Raw genomic sequence first — 25,202 nt, 5'->3', positions numbered from 1 at the left:
TTAAGACATGCTTGAATTTTACAGAGTTGGTTGCTCTCCTCTGGTTACAATTGTAGAACATACTATATTATGACTTTTATGAGCTTGATGACATACAACCCTTTCAAACTTTAAATGACATTTTAATGAAAAATACAATAAATATATTTTGAATGACATACTTTACTGACTTTTATGAAATGTATTGACATTTAATACAATTAATATATATAAGCTGTGACTTTATTCATTACATTCTATCCAGACTTTTTAATGAAAAACATCATTTATTTTTTAAGACTTTTAAAATACATGTCATTTACCACGATCTTTTACTATATTCTTATGGCATACTATACTTTGAGATGTTGATGACATTCTATACTATAACATTGTTATATTTTATTGACATAAAATTGACTTTTTTATCACTTTTAATAAAAAAACATGACTACAGTATAATTTTAATGACAGACTATCTCATTACTTTGAATGTTTTCTTTTAATAGCCTTCTATATTCTATATATTTATTATTATTTTCTACATATTTGACTTGATGTACCCATCTATTTTCTTATTATAATTTCTCTTATATATTTTACTATTATATATTTATTTGACAATCGTTACAACCCGGCTCAAAGCCTACAATGTGAATGGGAGACAATGAGTGGAAACACATTTATTTAAAGAATACATAAACTAAACAAACATGTGGCGTCAGTAATGTCAGCACGTGTGGATGTATAAAAAAGTCTGAAACAAACGAAACAAAGAGGCGTTCGTGTTCCTCCAAGAAGAGCCAGTCAGTGTTCAGGTGTGGCTCGTTGGAGCTCGTTGGAGCTGCTCAGGTGTGGCTCATCAGCTGACGAGCAACATCCTGAAAGACAAAAAAGAGACACAAACAGAACGCAGACCCTGGTAGGGAGGGGTTCTGACACAATATGTAGAAGTTTATTAAAAACGATACACTACTACATTAAGTCAGTACCAAGGTCAGCATAGAATAGATCAAGGATTAAAGGATTTATTCCTAATCATTTCTCTTAAACTACAAATGTAATAGACAGCTGAAGCGGATCCAGGCGGCTGCTTCTCGAGCCCTCACCAAGAAGGAGATGATGTGACTCAGCTCTGAGATCTTCAACAGCTTCCTGTCCGTTATAAAAGCACAAAGTGGTTTCGGGCCAGAATACATTTGTGAACTTCCGCTACGTTACGGACGATCCAGACCTCTCAGATGATCTGGGACGGGTCTGCTTTCTTTCCCCAGAGTCAAACGTAAACATTGAGAAGCAACACTGGTTTCTAAATGCACCATTCCACAGGTCAGCTGTAACCCTCCCTTCTTTTAAACCATTTTATTTAGTTTCTTTCACTGCACTATTTCATTGCATACCAGTCTTATTCTATTTTAACTTGTTTTTAATTGTATTGGCACTTAAGACAGTTTCTAAAATGTATTTACATGAATAAGTTTCTTTTTGAAAAACGCTATATAAATAAACTTAAGTTGCCCCTGTATTGCCTTTTTTTAAAACCTTTTAGATTAACGACTATGGCACGCCTTAAGAAATCTTTTCAAAACATTATACAATAATTTTGTAAAACATACTATAACATGTATCGTTACATACTATACTGTCTTGTTATGACTTTTGAAAGACAAACTTAAATGTTTACTTTGTCATACCATAGAACCCGTGTATGATTTCTTCTGTGACATTTTAACTATGACATTACTTATCAAACACTGACTTTTCTGACAGCAAACTCTAATTTACAATAACTTTTTCGACATGGATCTTTTGGACATACCATTCCGAAAGTTTTTTATAACAAAGTACAACATTTTAACAACTTTTTTTTCAACGTGCTATTCGATGATTTCTTTCATGGCGTATTTGCCGACGACCCTTCCATTACTTCTTCCGACATGCTATACTAGAAACCTTCAATGACTCTTGCAGACGTACCCCCGGTGAGATGACGATTGTCGAGATGGTCGACTGCGAAAACTCAGAAAGACCACAAGATGCTGTAATCTCCAGAAATATCTCGTAGCTAGATCTTGAAGTGCTTTCTTGAGAAAAGTCAGGAAATCCAAACATTACAAATACATTCGTTGTCAGTTTGAACACAGCCACTGATGCCCTTATGTCCGTCACAAGTACAAAAGGAACAGACGTAAGGCCGACCGAGTATGATCTACATGTTAGATACCAATACAAATCCACCCACACATGCACACAGACAAGGACAGACAATCAGACTCATTCATGTTACAGTTGGCTCAACACTCCACCACTGTCAAGTACTTTATTCACAATAAGGTCATTTTCTTCTTTAAAAAATCATTTTTAATATACAACACAATCTTTGACAAGACAACTCCGTTTACAGCTAAATTTGAGCTCTTGAGTTCCAGCTTCTCTCATAACCAAAGCAAGCACGTAGATGATGGGGAGAGAAAGATGGAGTGAAAGGGACAGATGAACATGGGTCGAAGTTAGAAGAAAGAATGAGGAAAAGGCAGTGAGAGAGAGAAAGAGGGGGGAAATAGAAAGAGGACTACGCTTAGTATGATTTTTGTACTAAGAACCAAAATACGCAAATAAAATGAGAAAATAACAGTAATAAAAAACAGTAAGAAAGTAAGAGTTAAAGAGAAAAAAAAGCAGAGGTCTACCAGGATGCTGTATCCACGGCAACCTCACATGCATGTCTGTCTGTTTGACGCTTCTGCTCGTTCTGCCGTTTCACAAGTCCACATACACAAACACACACTCACAAACTTGAGTGTGTGCGCCCCCATACTCCAAGCGAGTGTGCATCTCTGGGGATTAGGGCTGGGGGGGAGGGGCTGGGGAGAGACAGGGAGGAGCGTGAGGGAGTGAGAGGGAGCAGGGAAGTCATCCCGACTCATTCCTCCCTCGTTCACTCCCTCCATCTTCCATCCTTCCCTCGTTTCCTAGAGCTGAGTAAAGAGTCTCTGTCTCCCGCATCACAGCTCCAGTCATCCTCTGTCCAACTGTGCCACTGTATGCGTGTTTATGTGCGTGTAAAATATAGATAGAAATATATTCTACACACACACACATACACCCACATACATATATAAGGAGCAAAAGCTGCTTTAAGTTTGTATCAAGGGGACAAAAAGGGAGCGTGTGACTTATATAAGGTCTAAGTTAATACTGTCATTAGTGTACTTTACAAAACATAAATTAGTAGTACAAGATGAACTTCTTTGGAGAGTTGAGTTGGTTCTGTAGTAGGGAATCCTTACCGGTGTTGACCGGTGTGTGTGCGCGCATGTCACAGTACTGGCAGGCGATGGGAACAAGCTCAAGGCCCATCTGAACAGGCGAGGAGGTGGATGTGGCGACGGCAGGGGGGGGGGGAGTCGGACAGAGAGATGACGAGGAGGAAGGAGAAGAGATGGGCTCTTTTCCATGACGGACGCACCGATCAGCCAATCAGCCCTGGGCTCCTCCGAGAACGGGTGCGGTGGATGGCGCCACCTGAGGGGTAGCACAGAGTCTGAAATCACACCAGTGTCTGCTCCGCAGGCGTCAACATACTGGCCCAATATGACTCTACGCACGCAGACACATCCTCATGTGGGATGCAGGGCGGATTTGAAAAGGAGGGTCTAATCAGCCAAGCGTGAATGTGTGTGGTCTTTGTACCTGCTATCTAGAAATGTAAGTGTAGGTGCGGGAGGGAGACCGCCCCTCTGACTGGCCATTGGTCGAGACGTTCAGGAAGTCCCAGATCAGAATGGTGTCGTCGTGAGAACTGCTGATGATCTGAAACTCATCAAACTGCAGACGAAACACGCGTCCAGAGTGCTCCTGAAAACACATCGACGACATTATATTAACATGCTATCAATACAGGCAGAGCACGGACTCAAAACAATGAGATCTGACATTAGAACATAACTGTTCAGCGCCGTTTAAAGCAGAAATAAATCCTTTCAGGTTGGAAACGCCAGACATCTGCTGCAGATTGATATGAACGGACCTTCTGAAACTGGAACCTCCGATGCCATTCATGGATGTGTTATGAATACGTCGACTCCTCCGTTTAGATCAATGAGGGTAGACAACATATTGGAATCTCATCTCTGTATATTGCATTACAAGACCATTGATAATAAACTTTAATCCACAAATCCCAAAGTTAAAAAAAAACCTGAACATTAAATGCATGGGAGAGTTTAATTAGGAAATAATGCTTTTTAGCTAATTATCCCTAAAATACTCAAATGAGTCGTCTACTCTAATGATCCTCAAACAAGTTAATAGCATAGCTCACGATGAGTTTCATGATATACAATACCTTTAGAGTATATTAAACTGGATATGACATACCATAATACGTTTTGTTTTTCATGGCATACAATGCTGTATTTTCCCCCGCAGTCTGAGAATATTTTTATTGAAATACTACTGACGTGTCATTATGTGATGTGCTTCACCATTTTAATGAGATACTATACTATGATTCGTTTGTTATACAATAACATGTTTTCATAAAATACGACTGACTTTTTGAAGAGCTTTGTATATGGTATCCTGTTACTGTGAATTACATACTACACCAGGGGTGGCCAACCCGCGGCTCGCGAGCCTCATGCGGCTCTTTAACTAGTTTCATGCGGCTCTTCAGGAGCTGTCACATGACATGCGTCAAAAATGCTTGGCTGGCGCTGTCATTCACTCCCCCTACAGCTAGATGGCACACTGACCATGTAAGCCTGGTTGAGTGACGTCAAACGAGCGACGAGAGAATCTTTGGTGTGCCATCATTTGTGTTGTAAACAATTTCCGTCAAGTTACCTCTTGAAATGGCAGGGAAAAAAAGCACAGCCAAACGAAAATATGAAGAAGAACACAGGACGTTTTGCCAGAGTGGGAGAGTTTATATTTTTTTGTTAAACGTAATGGCAAGCCGATCTGCCTTATATGTCACGCAGCATTAGCGCATTTCAAAGCTTCAAATCTTCAGCGTCACTTCAGCTCACTCCACCCTAACATCGAACAGTAATTTCCAAAAGGGACGGAACTTCGCAAGAACAAGTTGGTCGCTTTGAAAAGCCAGGCAGAAAAGCAGGTACAGTTTTTCATCATGTTGGTGTGTGACATTTACAATAAATCTGGCTGATCAGAGGTGTGTGTGTGTGTGTGTGTGTGTGTGTGTGCGCACACATATGTGTATGATGTGGCTCTTTGCGGTAACACAGTAAAAAATGTGGCTCTTAGTCTCTGACTGGTTGGCCACCCCTGTACTACACAATGCATTTTATTACACTAAACTATGACTTTTCTAATGAAATTCTATACATTTCTATTACTTTTATATGGAATACGACTACTTTTTTTGACTTGTTTATGCTATATATGGATACTATGACTTAAATAAAAATAATAAAGAATATTTATTGTAAAGATGATCAACTCCGATGGCTGTATCAAGAAAGAAATATGTTCAACAGACAACCAAATCACAAATGGTAACTCATACAAATAATAAGCGTGCATTAATGTAAAGTGCTCTGGATGTGATTGCGATATAAATGCACTCGATTCCAGAAATGAAATATATGTAATATAATAAAAAATACATTTGGGTCCATTTCCATGAGCTGTAATTGGCCTCTTGACAACCACAAGAAATCACATCTACACTCCAGTGGGCACATGGACACTGATGATGGGGTGAACTACAGTTCCCTTTTTCAGTTTCACTGAACAAAAAACACACCAAAACATTGGAAATGACCAAAACAGAAAATAAAAAGACTTTTATACTATACTATGATGTTCATGACTTTCTAATGGCATAGCATATTACTTTTAATACTGGATTACTTTGGGATTGTTATGGCATTTTATACTATGACTTTTTTATGAAAGCCAATCCTTTTATTCACCTTTTCATGACATATTCATCACTTCTTTTGTTAAACTATATTATTTTATACTATATTACAATGCTATATGGTCCAAAAATAAGAAAAGTACACTCAGACAATTGTATGGTTGTATTTGGCAGGTACAAGGACAATATATATATATATATATATATTTTTAAACTGAAAATGCATCAACATTAATATTTGTAATTTTTCAGTCATCGATTACGTGGACTAATTGCTGCAGCTGATGAGAAACTGCAGTTGGAGACAATTGTGCATGAATTGTGTCAGTCAGCCATGTTGCCACAGGCCAAGTCCTAGAGTACTCACCACTAGAGTGCGCAGACATAATGTGCTGGCTGGGGCTCTCGGGTCCAGGGCTGCCTGCAGGTCCCACACCTTGATCTTGCTGCAGAGAGAAATACGAGTCGACACCATCAGAAACAAAATGTGTCTCCGTGTACAAAGCTATGTGTGTGTGTGTGTGTTTGGGAAACTGACCCGTCGTAGGCACCACTGACAATTCTTTTATTGTCAAAGCGAATGCAACGCACCAGCTCTTCGTGACCTTCCAGCACTCGCAAACATGCCCCGCACTCGATGTCCCATAACCTAGAGAAAGAGAAGCCTTAGTAGACGCATACGGCAAAACACTCTTCCTACACTGTAAACATATTTGAAACAATGACATGCGTGTACAGGATTTTCTGTTACTCATAGAAATTAAGAGTTTCGACCAACAACTACTTGGATACAATAGGAATTGTAAATCATCTTAATACATTTAGATCATTGTCACATAAACAGTTTGAAGCTTAACAATGGACACGTTAAATATAAATGACATGCTATATAAACCATATACATCTTTAATTGCACACATACCGAATTGTGTTGTCAGATGAGCCGCTGACCACCAGGCGATCTCTGTACTGTAGACAGGCAATGCCCCTCTTGTGACCGTTTAGTGTGCGCACAAACTCACAGGTGCTGGTGCTCCATACCTACAACAAGGGGCAACAAAGAAGGCATTGTTAAATAATGGCCTGGATATATTCAGAGGAGTGTATTTTACCAAACAACCACTTGGCAGGTTTCAAACTAGACCAAGTTTGACATTTATAGTTTGAAAGGATCCTAGTTAAACAGATTAAACTCTAAATTATAAGGTTCATCATAGACAATAAAACAATCATTAAATGCAACTCTACCCTGCAGCAACTACTAGATAAGATATTACTCTAACAACCACCACCTCAGCTCTCGTTACCTTTATGGTACGGTCCCCTGAGGCGGACACAATGTATTTGTCATCAAAATCGACCACATTGACCGCAGCCCGGTGTCCCACAAGGACACGACGTAGACTGATGTCAGTAGGAGAGGCCATGTCCCAGACAGCAATTGAGCGGTCCTTGGAGCATGTGACCATCAGTCCATTGGCGAAGCGTAGATGAAGAACTGCCTCGTTGTGGTGGATGAGTGTGTTCAGTACCTCCCCTGTGGTCACCTCCCACACCCTACAGAGGATGAGGAGTAGCATAGAGAAGGATGGAGGAAGAGGAAACAAAAGGAGGGAAAATTGACATGATGGCAAAATGATGGAAAAGGCACGGAGGAAAAATTAGGACGTGGATTGAGAGGAGTGTGAGAAAGAGGGAAGAGATAAGTGGAAATGATAGGAGGAAGGGGTAAGTAGGAAAGACAAAAAATGTATGAGGACAGAGTGGGCAATATGAAGGTAAAAAGATAGTGGAAAAAGAAATGCAATGGGAAAGGAAATGGAAAAACAATAGAGACAGGATTATGTTTATTCATTTCACAATGAAGAGTCACAAGAGTTCTCGCATGCCGTCTGAGCCGCACGTGTGAAGAACACACTGATAGTTGGTTTTGTTGTCTGTTTTTCCCCAACACCTGTCAAGCTGTTGCTAAGTAAGTAAAGTCACATTTTCCTTAGATACGACCCAACGTGTCCGGCTGCAGCGGGAAGAGAATTAATATTGAGCTTCTGTCTGCAGCAGCCAAGTGGGCATTAACACACACGCCAGGTCTTTAAATATCTGCGATTAAATGTATCCCACTATCTCTGATCAATGATATTGAAGCCAACCAATCATGAGATGAATATGTCTGGCCTTATTGTGAGCGGCAGCTGTAGGTTGGGTGGGATTTGGTCGTAAACCAGGGGCAGTAGTCTGTATTTTGGTCTCGACTGTTTAAAGATGCGTCTACAGAAATAGCACCCTTATTTGAAAATTGCAACTGATGTTGAAATTACTTCTTTACTTTCTAATAGTACAGTATTTTGCATCAGATACTTTGAGTTAGGTTTATGACAGGATTTCAAGCTTTTTAGGCGTTAAGAAAAACGTTTGAGGCGAAACAATTGGTAGAACTAATAATTTGACATTTAGAATACTTAATTGTCCACTTTCATACAATGACAGACCTATGGTCAGTTTTTAGAGCTGGTACAACTATATAAAACAAATATTTTGTTTTGTAATTAAAGTCTGTAATAATTTTTATTGTTTACTGAAGTACAGTAATAGAGTAGCATAGATGTACATGATTACATTCCTCCACAGCAAGAGCGTAACATTGTTTCAAGAGCACAAAGATTAATATATCTAGTTTCTGAAATCTGCTCTCAATGTGCACGAGACGAGGCATTGAACTTAAACATTTTGAAAATCTTCTTCCGGGGTACACCACCCAGAGTCTCACAAAGTCGTGTGGGAAACATCGTTACTATTACTTCTTTCTTTAAAGACATTTTATGGCGTACTAAATATGTCCTTTTGTTCAATTGTATTTAATACAACATGGGCTCTGGAGCCAGAGGTTTTATTGGCTGTTTACTGTTTCAGGGTAATTAGCAACTTGTGAAGCAAGATCTGAGACATGCTTATGAATGCAGAAATCAGTTTATAGAGATTAATCGTATTTTAATCGTATCTCGTCTAACTTCCACTGTGAAGCATTCCTTTCAGTTCGATAACCTGTGCTGCAAAAACACATTTGTGTTTCATGTTCTAGTTTTAAAATAAACACCTTCACCACTAAGATTGATGTTAATTTATTATTTTCCTAATATTACCTGTGTATCATGAATCCAATAGAAAAGATAATAATAATATACACTTTTATTAATCCCCAAGGGGAAATTAGTTCTCTGCATTTAACCCATCCTTAGTTATTAAGGAGCAGTGGGCTGCAGTGATGCGCCCGGGAAGCAACTGGGGGTTCAGTGCCTTGCTCAAGGACACTTCGACTTGCAACTAATGGGGAGAGCCGGGATCGAACCCACAACCTTGCGGTTGCAGGACGGCCCTCTTACCCCACTGAGCTACAGCCGCCCTAAAAGATGCATAAGTATTCACATCCAACTTGATTGTTCTACAGTTTTTATAATATAATTGAGATTTATAAATCTAGTTTATATCAATGCTCGTCTACTTGTTGCGTAATTATATTGCCCAAGTTAAGAACGGATTAACAGTTTGTTTCAGCTGAAAATAAGTTGGAAACTATAAATAAACGGATAAGTCATATTTGTGCAGTAATCCCCGAAAGTCGTCCTAATCGTCGGCCTAATTAACAGAGTAACGCTGTTACTTCAGCAATTTGAATGTTTTTTTACATCTTGCCAACCCTACCCCCGGGTCCTGGTCCCAGAGACGACGCGTTCCCTCTGGAACCAACGTGTGCCGTACCTGACAGTTGAGTCGGAGGACCCGGTGACGATGACCCTCTCATCATACTGAAGACACAACACTGATCCTGTGTGACCGGTCAGGATCTTCAGACACTCCAGAGACTGCTTATCCCAGATCTATCAGGAGAACGGACAAGAGTGGAAAGAGAGGGGAGAACGACGAGTGATGCGGAGGGAGATAGAGGAGGGGAGAGAAAAAGAGGAAACATTAGTGGTTGCAAAAAAAGTTTGCAGATTTGGGTCACGCTAGGAACGGCCCATTCTCACAGCAGTGCTCATGCCCCATTTCCCCACTGCCGAGTGAGAACACTCAGAGCCAATCCGCGTCAGCCTCCTCCAGGACAATAAGACGAAAAATGCTCTTCACCTCCCTCCCTTCCTTTTCTCCTCCTCTTCTGCCAGGCTAGATAGATAAGTGGAACACACAACTGGTCTATAGCGGAGCCCTTTTATCCTGTAAGTCACTCGTGTTCTGTCTCATTGTTCGCTGGTTTCGCTCAGCACCGGAGACAATAAGATGATTAGCCATATTAGGCCGCAAGGTGAACCACGAAAAGTCCTTTAGAAAATGAATCCCGCTCCACAGTCGCGCATCTACACAATATTTAGTTCATAAAAAAGAAAGTCGTGCTTAGCTACCAAAAAAAAAGTCTGTCGCTGAAATTGCCTTCGATTCTCGATGCGACTGTTTTATGCCGAACTAGTTTCTTCAGAGCGTAATATGATCTTGGTCACGAGGGGTGGCACGGTTCGACACGTGATCGGTCTACACCAATGAGGTAGCTGCTTTTTGTCAACAGAATGGCAAGATGGCGTCCTCGAGCAGTACGGAAGACGAAGAAAATACACCGGAATATATTAATAAATCAAAAAACAAACATTGTTTTATGCATATTACTTCAGTCAAGCACGAGGAGGTACATTATTTCACCACTACACGATGGAATACATACAGGACAAGCCTACAAACGTGGCTCGGGTTGGACGGTGAGTCCCGGGACGTGGCTGAGAACTTCAAACACTGTGTTGATGTGGAGTTTGACAATATTCCCGAGGATGCTGGCTTCCATCACACGTGCTACCGTAGATTTACGGACAAAAAATCCATGGCAAAGGTGGAAAGACGTCTCGCACGTGAGAGACGAGAAGCGACGGAAGACCACGAGGCCATTCCATCGACTTCTAGCGGCACGAGTCCAACAAAGAAACTGCGATCCAGGTCAGGGCTGCCAATCGCAGGCTCTGGCCCCGTTCTTCCTGCCCTGTGCATAATTGGCCAAAAAAAAGGAGAAGTTTGTCAACAGAGCAGGCAAACGACAAAGGGATCCTCTGTCAAAGGCCGAAACATTAACAGCAGGTAAACACACACAGTGGTTGAGTGACTGAAAGGTACAATTATGTGTGAGCTATGTCAACAAACTCATTGAGCTGTCCTTTGTTTTGTTAAGGCCAATTGCAGAAAGCTGCCGAGTTGAAGGAGGACCAAAGTATTCTTTTGCATATAAAAGACAAAGACTGTGTGGCTCTGGAGGTGCAGTACCACAAAGGCTGTTATAATCAGTACACCAGGTTTTTGACGAGGCCTGAAAAACCAGAGAAAGACCAGTAAGTTATTTATTATATTGCATTTCAAGGAGCTACTAACTTAACATTGCATAAGTAAACATTCAATCTGCATTCTGTTGTATGTGCACACAATCACAACACTTATTCATTTATTTCCTTCTCATTCATATGTGTTCTAGGAATGAGCCCACGTTTGATGTCAGCTATAAGATATTCTGTGAAAGGATCATTCGCCAAAGGCTGCTTGTCAACCAAGAGGTGCTGAGAATGGGCTGAGGAAGGCCTTCATTGAACTGGTGAAAGCAAATGAAGGTCTTGATGCTTCAAACTACAGGGAACTGCAATGCATTTTTCTCTCACGTCTTATTATTTGTCATGTGCAAGTCCAGCTTTACACAACATGTGTGTGACAGGCCTGAGAAACTGTTTTTAATTCTTGCCGTTTGCACAAACATGTACCAGTTGGCAACAAGGAGACGTGTGTGTGTGCGTGCGTGATGTTGTGTGCCTTTCTTGGGCATCTTTGGTGTTAAATGTGCTGGATGGCAGATAGCTTCTAGCCTGTAATGTCTTGTACCACCTGCACCACTCTCTGCTTTTCATGATACTCCTGTGACTCTTAATTACCTTCGCATTGAAAATGTGGAAGGTTATGTTTTGATCGCCGTGTATTTATTTATTTATTTATTTGTATGCGTGTTATTCGGATAACAAAAAAAGTTTAAACCGAATCGCATGAAATTTGGTGGGATGCTTGGTTATTATCCAGGGACCATTTGATTTGATTTTGGGATCAATCGGGTCGAAGGTCAAGGTCATGGATAGGTCAAAATCTTCTTTTTACCATAGCGCGGTCAATGTATATCCAATTGGCATGCAACTAATGCCAAAATGTTCATAATTCAATGCCCAATCTTGTGATATGCGAAGGTATGCGCTCTACCGAGTGCCCATTCTAGTTGTCACTGTTTTGTTCTGTTGCAGACAGGATATGTTGAAGAAGAGGCTGGCTCGTGATTTCCCCCAGCTGGTGTTTCACATCCCCACCAAGCGCAACATCTGAGAGCTGGTTTTTGCAGAGACCCTGTCAACCGGTACACTCGCGTGACTCCACAAGTGCCTTTTATGGCAAAGGGGAAAAAAAAAAGAAGACATTTTCCGTTGCATGTGAGAAAGGTGAGTACCTAAAGGCTTTTAAAAGTTTAGGTACTCACTTTAACTTGGAGCAGTCAACATTTGCACTTCTTTGCCAGTATGTGTTCCACTTATATGATCAGCCAGCTGCCGATAATGTAAATGAAGCCAGGTACAAGGCTTTCTGTATGGCATCATCAGCCTTGCCAGAAATATGCATTCCCCCAACTACTGATGCCCTCCAACAGCACTGCAAAACGGCAAACTACCAGGCTGCAATAATGAGGTCCCGTCGCAAACAAAAAATAAGTGCTCCATCACCTGCTGGATATGGTTGGCAAATAGAGGATGGGACTTTGCACATCACCTGGATGACCAGAAATCCGGCCCCTGACAGTGTTTTGCATGTCATACACTGCGGCTGCAAAGGTGCCTGTGAGACAGGAAGATGTTCCTGTTTTTCTGCAGGATTGTGTTGCACAGACTTATGTCGTTGCTGTAATTGTGCCAACACCAAAGACACCGAGCAACTGGAAGACAACTGTCCTGACACTGACAGTGAGGACTGAGTGTCCTTAATATGTTATTTCTTTTGTAGTTTTGTACAGTTTTATATATCAGTCATATTTTTCATAAAGATTGTTTCTATTGTTCATCAGTGTTGTTTTCATTTGTGGAAGAATGAATGAATGAACGAACAAATGGTCATTGGTATAAGTACAATTACTGCCTTTTACTGCCAAAAGACTTGTACTTCCTACTTTTACTGCCAAAGACTGTACTTCCTACTCTTACTGCCAAAGAGTGTACTTCCTACCTCAGTAGGAAGTACAGTCTTTGCCTTGATTTCTTCAGTGTGTGCTGGGTGTTCAGTCCATGTTAGATCGTCAGTAAGGTGTATTCCCAGGTATGTCAAACTTGATCTAAATGACTTAACATAAGCATAACATGATCGTATATTTGCCTCATTGTTCTTATTGGCCGCGGCTATGTATACAGCACTATTTAGAATCCATTTGTCCCTTTTAAGGGTGTTTTCCTCTTTATCGGTAACGTTGAATCCAACCACGGGAGCCGCCATCTTGCCATTCTGTTGACAAAAAGCAGCTACCTCATTGGTGTAGACCGATCACGTGTCGAACCGTGCCACCACTGGCGACCAAGATCCGATTACGCTCTGGAGAAACTAGTTCGGCATAAAACATAGTCGCATCGAGAATCAAAGGCAAATTCAGCGACAGACTTTTTTTTGGTAGGTTAGCACAACTTGTTCTTTTTTATGAGCTAACGATTGTGTAGATGCGCGACTGGAGCGGGTTGAAACGAAAACAGTGTTCACCTTACGGCCTATATGCCGAGCCAGGGGAAAAGATTAACTTCAGAAATACACAAACCATGTAGGAGCACAACCACACCATGTTAAAGTCCAATGTATGTTGAAATGCAGTCGTTGTGTTACACAACTTTGTTGTCCACGATGTTAAAAAGGAGTGAGTTTTACAAATTCAATCATAATCTATGATTAGTCATCTTTTTCTTTTCTTAAAAAAGTCAGATTCTAATCCAATACACTTTTTGTAAAATTCAGCAAATACCTCCTGCTGGCCCGCTAGCTGTCAGGAGGACAATGCAAACATTTATTGTGTTGATACACAGCCCTGACTCTGTAAACAAAGTGGATTTAACCAAACCAACAATCATGATATCTATAAAAAAAGATGAACGCATCAGTTCAAATCAATAATTAATGGACTTTGCAGTTGCAGTTTAAAGAGTTTAAACTTGTGGTCTTTTTATTTCCGCTAAATAAAAACATAAAAAATCATGAAATCTGGCAATAATTTTGATCACAGGGAGCCCTGGGCAGCCCCGCCCCCTGGCAGTTAATGCCTGCAGGCAGCATGACAGGGAGCGGAACAGTGATTGCGCTCTGATCACGTGCTATTTTATGCAATATCGTATTGTTTTTAACGAACGGGTACCGCGGTACGCTTTTAGCGTCGATACAGCGTGCACACTTGTTCAGCTGAGGTTGTAGCCAGTCATCTTCAATGTTTGACAAATATTTGAACAAGTAACTAATTGATGACCAAACAGTGAGGGCCTGTGTCGTAGCGTTTTTTTCTTACATTTTTCAATTGTTGTCTATGGAGGAGTGTGTGGCCACACACACACACCCACACACACACATTGAAAATCTCAACTGATGAAATGACTGTAGAATTGGCAAAGAAGCTTGTTACGGCCCCGTCTGTCTATCCTGAGCTTTATATTTCAGACAGACATTATCATAATAAAGCCAGGCATGCACGGTGCTGTTTTTATCCCCGTACACCTCGTCTCCGAAAGATTGTTACTACTAGATAGTCGCCCAAATGGAAAGATACTTTTTAAAGCACTGGGATCAATTCTGGTCTATCACACAAACTTTCGGCATCGTTTAAATATTTCAACTTTGGCAAAAATTTCACCCAAGGCTGAGTTGCGAAAGCCAATCAGTGTTGAGACGCTCCGCCCTTCATCACTGACGTCGTGCCGTTGGTGAATCAAACTGGCTGCTGCTCCTCGAGTAGCGCTGGAAGCGACAGTTATTGAGATGTAGTCTGTGATATTCACCGAGCTGTGTGAGCCTACGGGTTGATTATTTTTTCGATTCATCGGATAAAAAAACAAAAAAAACTTTAATTCCCAACCCTTTATTCAAAACAGGGTTCATACGGTCATGGAAAACCTGGAAAAGTCATGGAATTTTTAAATAGCTATTAGCAGGCCTAGAAAAGTAATTGAAAAAAATAAAATCCCAAAATATTTGGAAAAGTAATGCAAATTTGTTTTATTCAAATTTTAATTTACACGGTATATATACGGTATGCTTTGGAATTCTCATTGTTAGTTTAAATACTACATCTTCTCACTTTGTCACGTATAGACAGAGTTTTCACAAAATGTTTAATCATGGAAATTTGGTTTAAAGTCATGGAAAGGTCCTGGAGACCCACTGGTCACCATGGTGATGAACCTGTTCACTGGTCACCATGGTGATGAACCCGTCACAAACAGACTGACAGCTTAACTCTCCTGAGCAGTGGTCCCCATGTGGCCCCCTGAACAATATCAGAGATGTGTTCCGATTAATTATTTTTTTCACCTGGCCCGCTGCCGTTGAGATTGCAGTGAGACGCAGAAAAAATGTGAAGTTGTGCTCTTCGCAATAAAACATCTTTGATGGGACGTGTCGCGTCTCGGCCAATCAGCGTTCAGATGTCCACAGCGTTTGGGAAGTTAGGTTAGCTTGAATGTTAGTCCGCTACATCTGCTGCTGTCACGCTGCACGGTGTAGCGATGCTAACAAAGTACCCGTACGTTAAAAACGATGTGATTTAGCATATTTTTAGTATCGATACTTCATTAAAAGAGCGATCAGAGCTCACGCGCTGCTCCGCTCCGTTAAATGTTGCCTGCACGCGCAGCGCTCAGCGAGTGGCGTCGTGGCTTATCTCCGGTGCCTTTCTCCGTTGCAAAATATTTTCCGCTCTCCGCCACGGAATAAATAACCACGTTTTCTATGTTATACTCTTGTGGAAATGCCACACACGTCGTGACATGTAGCGCCCTGGTGTCTGGGTTCATAACGTCACCCGTAGGCGCACACAGCTCAGTGAATGTCTCCGACTACGTGAATGACTTCCGCATCCAGCGCCACGTGAGCAGCAGCAGCCAATTAGATTCATCAACAGAGGAGCAGCTCAGCGCTGATTGGCTCTCACAACGCAGCGTTCAGTCTCTCCTCTCCCTCTCGCTCCGCTCTGGTTTCTCCTGCGCCGCTCTGCGCTCAACTCAACTTTTTTTATACTCCGTGACTTATTGAGGGCCGTAATAATCGCGCGACACAACGAATCGATAATGAAATTCGTTGCCAACTATTTTAATAATCGATTTTTATCGATTCGTTGTTGCAGCCCTATTATGAACCCAAACCGCGGGCGTTTGATGTTCCGTTTGTGGGACGTCCACAACAAGTATAAAGCAGATAGTGGTTATTTCTACCATGGTGAATAAGCGGAAAAGATAACCGTTTCCACTGAGTAGAGCCATGGAGATAAGCCACGCCCCTCTAAGGCTCGAATGAAGCAAATGACAAAAATAAACCACAAACTGAAATAGATGGTAAACTCACACGAGTAAAGTGTTGGGAATATTTGCAACGCTTTTAGTGTGAACGCAGGATTTAGAGTAGTTAAATGTTTGTCATAGAAAAGTAAAGCGATTTCTGCCAGAAAAAGACAAAATGGACACTATGGACAGTGTTCACCTAAGAATTATATCGATTGCAATCAGGTAAGCTGGCTCAATAACATATGCATTATAGGGTCAGTGTATATAATGGAAAAGTGCATTAGGACGTGCCAAATACCACAACATTTTGGCTTAGATCTATCCATTATCCAAACCGCTTATCCTTCTTTAGGGGCGCTGGAGCCGGTCCCAGCTGACATTGGGCAAATCCAGGGTACACCCTGGACAGGTCACCAGTCCATCTCAGCGCACACAGAGACAGACAACCATTCATGCTCACATTCACACCTACGGGAGTTCAATTAACCTGCATTGACCGCCCAGACCGGGAATTGAACCCGTGGCCCTCTTGCTGTGAGGCGACAGTGCTAGCCACGACACCACCGTGCAGCTCCTGAAGATAGCTGGCTAATCTGTATCCTCGTGGAAAACCCTGCCTGCTGCTCTGTTGTATACAAAGGGTGCTGCCAGCTGGAATTCCACGCAATAATGTGTTTCCATGAGCTCTCTGAGCGTTGCATGTTTATGTACTGCCCGCTCAGGCCACGTTCACAGGGGTGATTTCACATTGGACGGAAATGACTATAGTAGTTATGGAAGAGAAAGTTGAGAAGAAGATCCAATGTGTGGCGAGGCACAGTGAGAACAATAACATGGGTGATGTCGTAATCCTGTGGATTTCAGATCGTCCTCGATGAATACACACCTTGATGGAATTGTCCCTAAGGCCACTGATGATCTTGTCATCGTCGTACTGGAGACAGTAAACCCCTTTACTATTTTCTGAGCGACACTGAATCCTCTGCAAGTTGTGTCTGCCACATCGCCAATTGGCCTCAATAGTCTGGAGAAACAATCAGAAAGACAAAAACAAAAGGCCGCCATTAGAGAGAGAAAGGAGCTCTGTCGTTGAAAAGGCTCAACATTAGAAGATGGAGACAAATACAGAATGGGATCAAACAATGAACGTGGACATGAGATTATTTTTATTAGAATAACAGCAACATCAAGAAAATGTTGCTGTTCTGCTGCTCCATTAGCAGCTACAACACATACATTAGTACACCTACTGACCACTGCCTACTAGAGGTATAACAGACGTTGATCCGAGATATGTATGATCCATCGGTTACCCCTCACGCTTCGGCACGCACGTGAACCGCCGATTAATTACAGTTTAACGTTAACCATCAGTGTCAAATAAAGTTTTACAGACTAAATTTCTGTAAAATATGTGATCAGGACATCAGCATTTATGCTTTTCTATTCGCTGATCTCCGATTATGTTACACCATCAACAACTATTCTGTGTTTAAATTGACAAGAAAAAAGCTGCCAACGAGCGCCGGATCCGGTCCGTTACATTACGATGCGTTCAGGCTCTATTCAGTGAAAATAAAAGTTCAGAAAAAGGTAAATCTCAAGATAATCATGATGTATTCTCGTAACACATATACTGTTGGTGAGAAACTTGAATACATCTAGTTGTTTGAAGGAAAAGTTTTTATTACAAATAGATATAGAGATGAATTATGAGACGTTAACACTAAGCAGTTTATAATAAATCGTTTAAACTACTAATGAAAAAGTTTGATTTAATCCATAAATATATTATCTTTTATTTCCTTAACATTTGAATTGTGTTTTTAATGAAGAAATGACCAAAAAAAAAGGTAAAATAATTTTTGGGACTGTTGTAAAAAATAAAATAAGATAGTCTGGAGCCTTGTAGAGGAGCTGCTATATTTAAACGATGAGATAGATCTGTATAGATCATCAATGATCATCAATTTGTATCTGCAGCAAAGAAATGGGAGCAAATATAACTTTTCGACTCTAAAAGTAACATTTTCTCCCATTTTTCTTTTGTGCCGATGCAATCTGTGATTCGATCCATTTCCCCACTACTGCCTCCACATGCCACCTGGCAGTGGTGGAACGGCCGTCTGGTGTTTAACCCTCCTGTTACCTTTACATATACTAACATATTTTACCCTCGGGGTCAATTTGACCAAATCAATTAAAACCTCCAGAAAATTATTAGAATTAATATTGTTTCCCAAGTTTAAGTGTGAGGTACTTTATGTTTGTTTGTTGACTACCTAAATAGCCCTTTAAATATATAAAAAAGTTGACATTTCTTATATGTTTGACATAGTGAAAAACAGCCTGGGGTCAAATTGACCCCAAGGAACACCGACATTAAATATTGAATGGGGTCAAATTGACCCAAAAGGTAACAGGAGGGTTAAGAACACTTTTTTCTGTGGTGTAACAAACTCAGACCACACATATATTTTGATTCCCCCCCACCTTCCGCTTGTTTCAAGCAATGCAGTTTATTTAAAACATATCTTTAATATCACAATATAAATGATATATATAGTTACGGTGGTACCGAATAGTTCGAGGGCTCATTATGTTAACATTATTGTAAGAAAGCCTTTAAAGTCTCCCATTTCCAGCAGTGGGGCACGCGACTATTAACGGGCCGGTCTAGCCGCAACACAATTCATTACATTTATACAACCACAATTACGAAACACCATATTGTTAAAAAGCAATATAAAACAGGATGATGGACTTTCAAAGATTCATTTGGAAGCTTTATCTCTTACCTCTATGTCTTGGATGATCTTGGGATAAAGGGAGTGATAGTAAGAGTTGGGTGGGACTTCTGCCGTGCGGTTCTTGAACAAATATTTCTCCCTAGGGTAAGAAAAAAAGAAATGACAACTGCCTTATTAAAGCACAGATTTTTTCAACTACAACAAACACTCAAGACAAAACGTCTCTGCCTTTCCTCTATCCTAAATTAAAGCCTGTGCGTGTGTGTGTGTAGAAGGGTCTGTTGTCCATTCTCACCACTGGTGTCTCTCAGACAGGCCTTTCCAGAGTGGGTCAGTGCGGACCATGCGTTCGATGAGCTTCTTCCACAACATGCCCTCAGAGATAACCCTCTGCCACTCCTTACACACCAGCTCTGCCGAGCACAGCGAGCGTGCGTCCAGGAAAGACAGGATGTTCTCCGCTATGTGATCCAAGCCTTGGGCTGAATGGAGGAAGAAAAGAGGCAGAGTGAGTATTTGCTGCAAAATTAGTATTTCTTCTGGTCGTTGATCCGAAACATTCATTTTAAATATAATCTGTGTTTATTGGTATTTAATTCAAATGTTTGCCGAAAAACAAATAAAAGAAAATCAACAATACAAAAACTTGGTTGGAAATTTTAGGAATGTCATGTGCAAACTTTATGTAGTTTCATTTTTTTTGCGTGTTCTTGAGGAGGCCTAATTTACTTCAAACTACAATTGTTGTCCTCAGGCAGAAGGGCGGAAATAGAAACTTCCAAATAATCTTCTCTTTTGAAAAATTCTGGGCATTTTTCAAGGAAAGCTGTACAAATTGTAAATTATGAGTCTTATATTGGCTTCACTGTACACCACATTGAAGGAAGATGGAGCTCCCACTGGAGTGATTGGTACTAAATCTATACATGTACCTGGCAGCGCAGTGATGAAGTCCCTCTGCAGCATGGGTTTGAGGTAGGAGTTGATGTGGCCGTGCTGGTAGTGGCACATACGGGAGATCAGGCGCTCGACAAACTCCACCTGGTCGGCCTCCGACCACTGGTCAAACAGGGCGATGCAGTGTTCCTTCTCCTTCTCGTAGTTCCCCTCTGACGGGCGCTTGCGGGACCCCACAACAGGACCATTAGTAAGCTGCAAATGTAGAAAAAAAAAATACAGTTTGAGTTTGAATCTCGTTAATACAGTAAAATAAACACAAAACCACCACAACTCGTTTTAATTTGAGATGGTGTAAATATGAATAAGCTGAGCAGCAGACTGTCACTTTTCACCAAGCTGTGGTCATGGAAACGCATGAAAACAGATGCGCACACACACCTTGAGAACTGTGTTCTTCTTTGGCGACAGATCGTCAACGAGGTTCTGCGAGTCCATCCCTGTCATGTTCTGTAGAGAAGGGACAAAACAAAGACAATGTGCGGGTTAGTTTGATTCCCTTTACATCCGTGTTAAGGCACTGCAGGAGCCAGGGAAGTGTCGTGGACAGCGCTGGACACAAGAGTGCCACAAACACAGCCGAGGAAGGGTGTGCACGCACAAACAACCGTGCATTTACACAAATATGAAGTGAAAGAAACTAAACGCCGCAACAAAATGAGATCTTTTCGCTTGCTTGTGTGCGATGTGGGCTAAGTAGTCTGGACAGGAAATTAAACTGCAGCATCTTTGGTATGTCCCCGGCAGCAGCTCAGGCAGAACTGAAATGCAACTGAAAACACATAGTGGTCTTATAGCAGATACACAAGAATCAAGATAGACAAAAACTAAACAGAATGGGGAGGTAACCAGATCTCACACATTTATAGCATCACTTGGGTCCCTTGCAAGTGCATTACAAAGTAGCTAGAGACTTAACATAATAACAGCAGCTTTATGGCAAACATCACTTAGTGGCAGTCATAGAGTGAGATGCTGACCATTTAACCTGGATCTTAAGACTTAATACATAATAACTTGTGAATAAATAACAAATAGCAGGTTCTTTATAGCATACACACTTTTCTGTGAGTCATGGCTAATCAGGCTATTATCTTAGGGGGCTTCATGTGTATTGTTCTTGTTGCGACTGAAGATACACCGGATGTTCAGAGACCACCTTGAACCAACATGATTGCACATCATTTCCTCAAACCAACATATTCATACAAAGACAAAAGGATACACTGAAAACCCTCCAGAAATGAGCAGGAAGAGCACAAGCAGAGCACATCTATATATGGGATACATCAGAATGGGACGGATGCAAAATTGCTATTATTTGCAGGTGCATTCTTAAGTTAAAATATATATATATATTCCTACTTTGCAGAAATGTTTAACTTATATGGGGAAATGGGACTCGCGTGTCCTTTTGCCTGGGCGAGGGTCAAGGCTCTATATATATCAATCTGTGTCGGTGATGACTGAGCCGAGGTCAAAGTCTTTGAAGACTGTTAAAAAGCGAGGCGTGTCTATTTATTTGACTCGTCTGCACTTCTTCAGAAACCCCGAGTGTTGCCATGAATCTGGGGCCCATCTTAAAAACAGGAATACTATTTACCTAGTTATTCTTTTTAAAAGTAAAAACTCAAAACTGTTATACGTTTTGATCAGTGTAGTTATCGATTTCACTTTGTGATGCTGCTACCTGTGGTGGTCACAACCAACCGAGAACATCAGTGGTTGGCCCCAACAACCACACAAAGGGTCAGGTACCAAGACCAAGGCAGACAGGACAAGAAGCCAGAATGGGCTTGATGGTGTTTATGATCATGCAGAGCAGAAGAGAAGGAAGGAGAGAAAAAAAACACAGACCAGGTTTGGCCAGGCAGGCAGGCAAGCAAGCATGTAGCCTCTCAGAGCTTGAAGGAAGACCCCCCCCCCCCGACCCTTACATCTCCAGGTAGAAGGTGAGAAAATGATACTCCTCATTGTGGGGTCATTCTCTGGTACCCACGGAGTCCATTCTCCACTCACATCAGAATACTTTGGCAATCGTCTACTTGTCAAACTGATTGTGAAAGTTGTGCATTCCATGGCACAATCACCTTTTGACTGTTTAAGCATTCTGGGTCCTAATGTATATGCAACTGTGATTTGATATGATTATAAGGAATTAAATGACAGTTTATGAAGTTAGAAATGTTGTGTCAAGCAGAGTTTTAGGACACACCAGAGAAGAACCTGAGAGCAGTGTGCTTCAAACAGAGAGGAAAGGACAACGGATGGTGAGGAGGTAGGAGGGTGAATGGGCGCCGTCTGCACCAAGGTGGCATGAGGAGTCATGTGGAGTGGGCAAAGAAAAGTGAAGGGTGAAGAGATGGCAAGGAAGGAGGGAAGGAAGGGAAGGGAGAGGAGGAGCAGCAGAATTAAGAGGAGAGAGGCAGAACCTGGTTGTGAGCCCGGGTGGAGGGGATGCTCTGCAGGCACCTGAGTGCACACAAACTCTCAGCCACCGAGGAGCAGCCCAGCCAGAGAGAGCGAGGCACAGAGCACTGTGTGAAAGAGAGAGGACGGGAGGAGGAGAACGTAGTGGACAGGGTGAGGGAGAGAAAGGAAAGAGCAAGAGACCAGAGATGGGAAGAAAAGGAACAGAGGAGGGAAGTGGATGAGGAAACCGAAGTTGGGAGGAGGAAACCAATGAATATGTGTATGGATGGAAGTGGTGAGGAGGAGTGCAGGAAAGGGTTGGGAAAAATAAATAAATAGGGTTTGGTTTGAAATTGAGAGGAGGTAGGTGTGCAACCATCAAAAGGTGAGGAGAGAAGAGGGGAGGAGGTGGGGGATAGTAAGGGGAAAAACCAGTATTAGAGCTACACACACACACACACACTGGCACAGTGAGCGCAGGAACACACACTCCTTCACACACAAGATAGACTGATACACATGCACACAGGAGCATTATTAGACATGAACTGGGACGGTAGAGGAGAGGGAGGGGCAATGGGAGTAACTGTCAATATTGTCACTCTTGTTTTGACAGAAACCCCACCCACTGTTCTGCCATCCCCACTCTCGTGAGTGGTTAGTGAATAACACTGGGACAAACAAAATCAGACACAAAAAAGAAATACACAGACAACCCGAAAAGTGTTGTATCCCTGTAAGATGATGGTCCCCAAACCCTTCACACATATGTCCTTCACGTGGAGGCGAAAGAGAGGTGATGTATGAAGTCATTATTGATGTTGGCTACATGCTGTCTTGTCAGATATATTACTTGTCATATTACATCAACACAAGTAAAAAATATTGTCCTATTCTGTGACAGAAAGCCTGAAAACCAAAACGTCTTCAAGAGCCTGCTTTACGAATGTATTTTAACTTTTAATAGGAAAAAAAGATAAACAACCAATGAAAGATGTGTAAAGCAACGTATCTATTACATTGCATCATTTCATTACTAAATTGACTCTTTACTGACATTTCATTTCCCTCAACGATGGTTATTCAGTCTATAAACGTCTGGAGTAATTCTGGATAGGACCCTTTTACAAAAATAGGCACACTGCTTACTCGAGACATCTGGTGCATGTAATCAACAATCTAAGATATTAACGTTACTTTATAGGCCTAACTTGCCATGTCAATAGCAAACATGGCAATTGATTCGTAAATAAACGGTATAGTATTTCAGATATGGACTACGAGTGGCGGAGGAATGAGAGACAACCCGCGTGTAAATTCATTGACAATACACTTGTGTGCCTTATCTCACTTGGAGTCTTCCTCGAGACCACTTTGACCCCTGTAGTGTTAATGTTGGCTCTTACTAAGCTAGCGTTAGCCTAGCGGGCTATCTCACCAAGAAAGCTAATCATTTCACAAGAAACCGATGCTACTTGTTGGCCAAATCTGCCAAGTTTAAGGACGAAAGAGACATTACGGTGACAGCTCGTGCTCCTGGTGTCCAAAAGGTATTCTGCCACACTGCCAGACTGACTGTTTTTGTATGGTAATGCATGTCAAGTACACCTAGCACTTTTAGCACGCTAGCTATTCAGCTAATTGCTACCTCGCTAATCGTGGTATGAAAAAGCAACACTTCCTTCTACGCACTTTGAAAATATAAATAGAGAACCAGCGCGTAATAACGATTTTAGCAACACCGCGTTGGAATAATAAACACATCGGAGTGATCCACACGACTATGAATGTGTAGGGTCCCTTACAGTAAAGTATATACTATAACATACCCATAAATGTACGTGGTTCATCGCCTTGTAGCCTGTTAGCTGGATGGCTAAGTCTCAAACAGGGCCCAGTTAAAGTGGCGCAGCGTCACCGCAGTGAACGAGTCCCCGAGAACCCTCCGACGGCCGAGCACAGCCTCTCGATGTCCCCGCTGTGAACCGGGTGTATCCCGAACCACACGCGTTGTACCAGACGTGGAAGTAGAAGGTCTTGGTTATTAATCTGGTCGAATACGCGGAGCAGTCTTAAGAAAATGTATCGATGATTTCAGGCCCTCCCTCTGTTTTCTGGTCCCCCCCTCCTTTCTCCTCCACCTCTCCCGACAAGCCGCTCCAGCCCGTTCCTGCCGTCGAGTCGAGCCTCGGCGCTTCCCCACCCTCAGCTATAAGAGTGATACTGAACACTTCGGATGTCCAGGATGCCGAAACGGAAATGATCTTACCATCAATTCCAACGTTTTGTCCTCCATCTCCGGCTCCATGTTGACGATCCCCCCCGTAACTCGCTCTGAAAATGGAAACCCAGCCCTGCGTCGGCGGCCCGAAAATGCAGAGACGTCATTCACTTCGCTCAACCACACAGCTTTGGTGGGGCAGTGTCAAAAGGGTGGGTGGGGGGAAATGGTAACGCCCATGCAATGAAAAAACGCGCTGATTGGACAGATTTTGTCAAAAGGGGAGTGATTTGATAGCTTTACTTTTTATTGATTGGCTTACCGTGCTACCAAGGCTTCCCCGGTGACTCCCCCAAACAAAAGGGCAAATGGATGAAGATGCTGTTGCCATCCTGAAGTGGAATACACTAAGGCAAAAT

General features: G+C 41.8%; 1 protein-coding gene and 1 long non-coding RNA gene across 3 annotated transcripts; one reads left to right on the top strand and one right to left on the bottom strand.

The window, feature by feature from the left end:
* Positions 1-2,256: 2,256 nt before the first annotated feature.
* On the bottom strand, positions 2,257-24,943 carry fbxw11a (F-box and WD repeat domain containing 11a). 2 transcript variants are annotated; one of them, XM_056439307.1, is made up of 13 exons: positions 24,832-24,943; positions 20,532-20,600; positions 20,126-20,345; positions 19,489-19,675; positions 19,242-19,332; positions 17,330-17,467; positions 9,626-9,744; positions 7,177-7,426; positions 6,792-6,910; positions 6,408-6,518; positions 6,237-6,315; positions 3,673-3,837; positions 2,257-3,504 (listed from the first exon to the last, which is right to left on the bottom strand). In XM_056439307.1, the coding sequence occupies exons 1-12, from the start codon at positions 24,868-24,870 to the stop codon at positions 3,676-3,678; spliced, it is 1,584 nt and encodes a 527-aa protein (XP_056295282.1). In that variant the 5' UTR covers positions 24,871-24,943; the 3' UTR covers positions 2,257-3,504; positions 3,673-3,675. The 2 variants fall into 2 exon arrangements, with proteins under 2 accessions (XP_056295282.1, XP_056295283.1); XM_056439308.1 differs by lacking the exon at positions 24,832-24,943 and adding an exon at positions 24,392-24,490.
* On the top strand, positions 10,296-11,880 carry LOC130209565 (uncharacterized). Its single transcript, XR_008834641.1, has 3 exons — positions 10,296-10,984; positions 11,076-11,232; positions 11,373-11,880. It is a non-coding gene; the product is annotated as an uncharacterized LOC130209565 (long non-coding RNA).
* Positions 24,944-25,202: the final 259 nt, after the last annotated feature.

The sequence above is a fragment of the Pseudoliparis swirei genome, chromosome 19 (assembly GCF_029220125.1).
Source record: "Pseudoliparis swirei isolate HS2019 ecotype Mariana Trench chromosome 19, NWPU_hadal_v1, whole genome shotgun sequence".
Lineage (NCBI taxonomy): Eukaryota > Metazoa > Chordata > Actinopteri > Perciformes > Liparidae > Pseudoliparis > Pseudoliparis swirei.
This window is presented reverse-complemented; position numbering and strand designations above follow the sequence as displayed.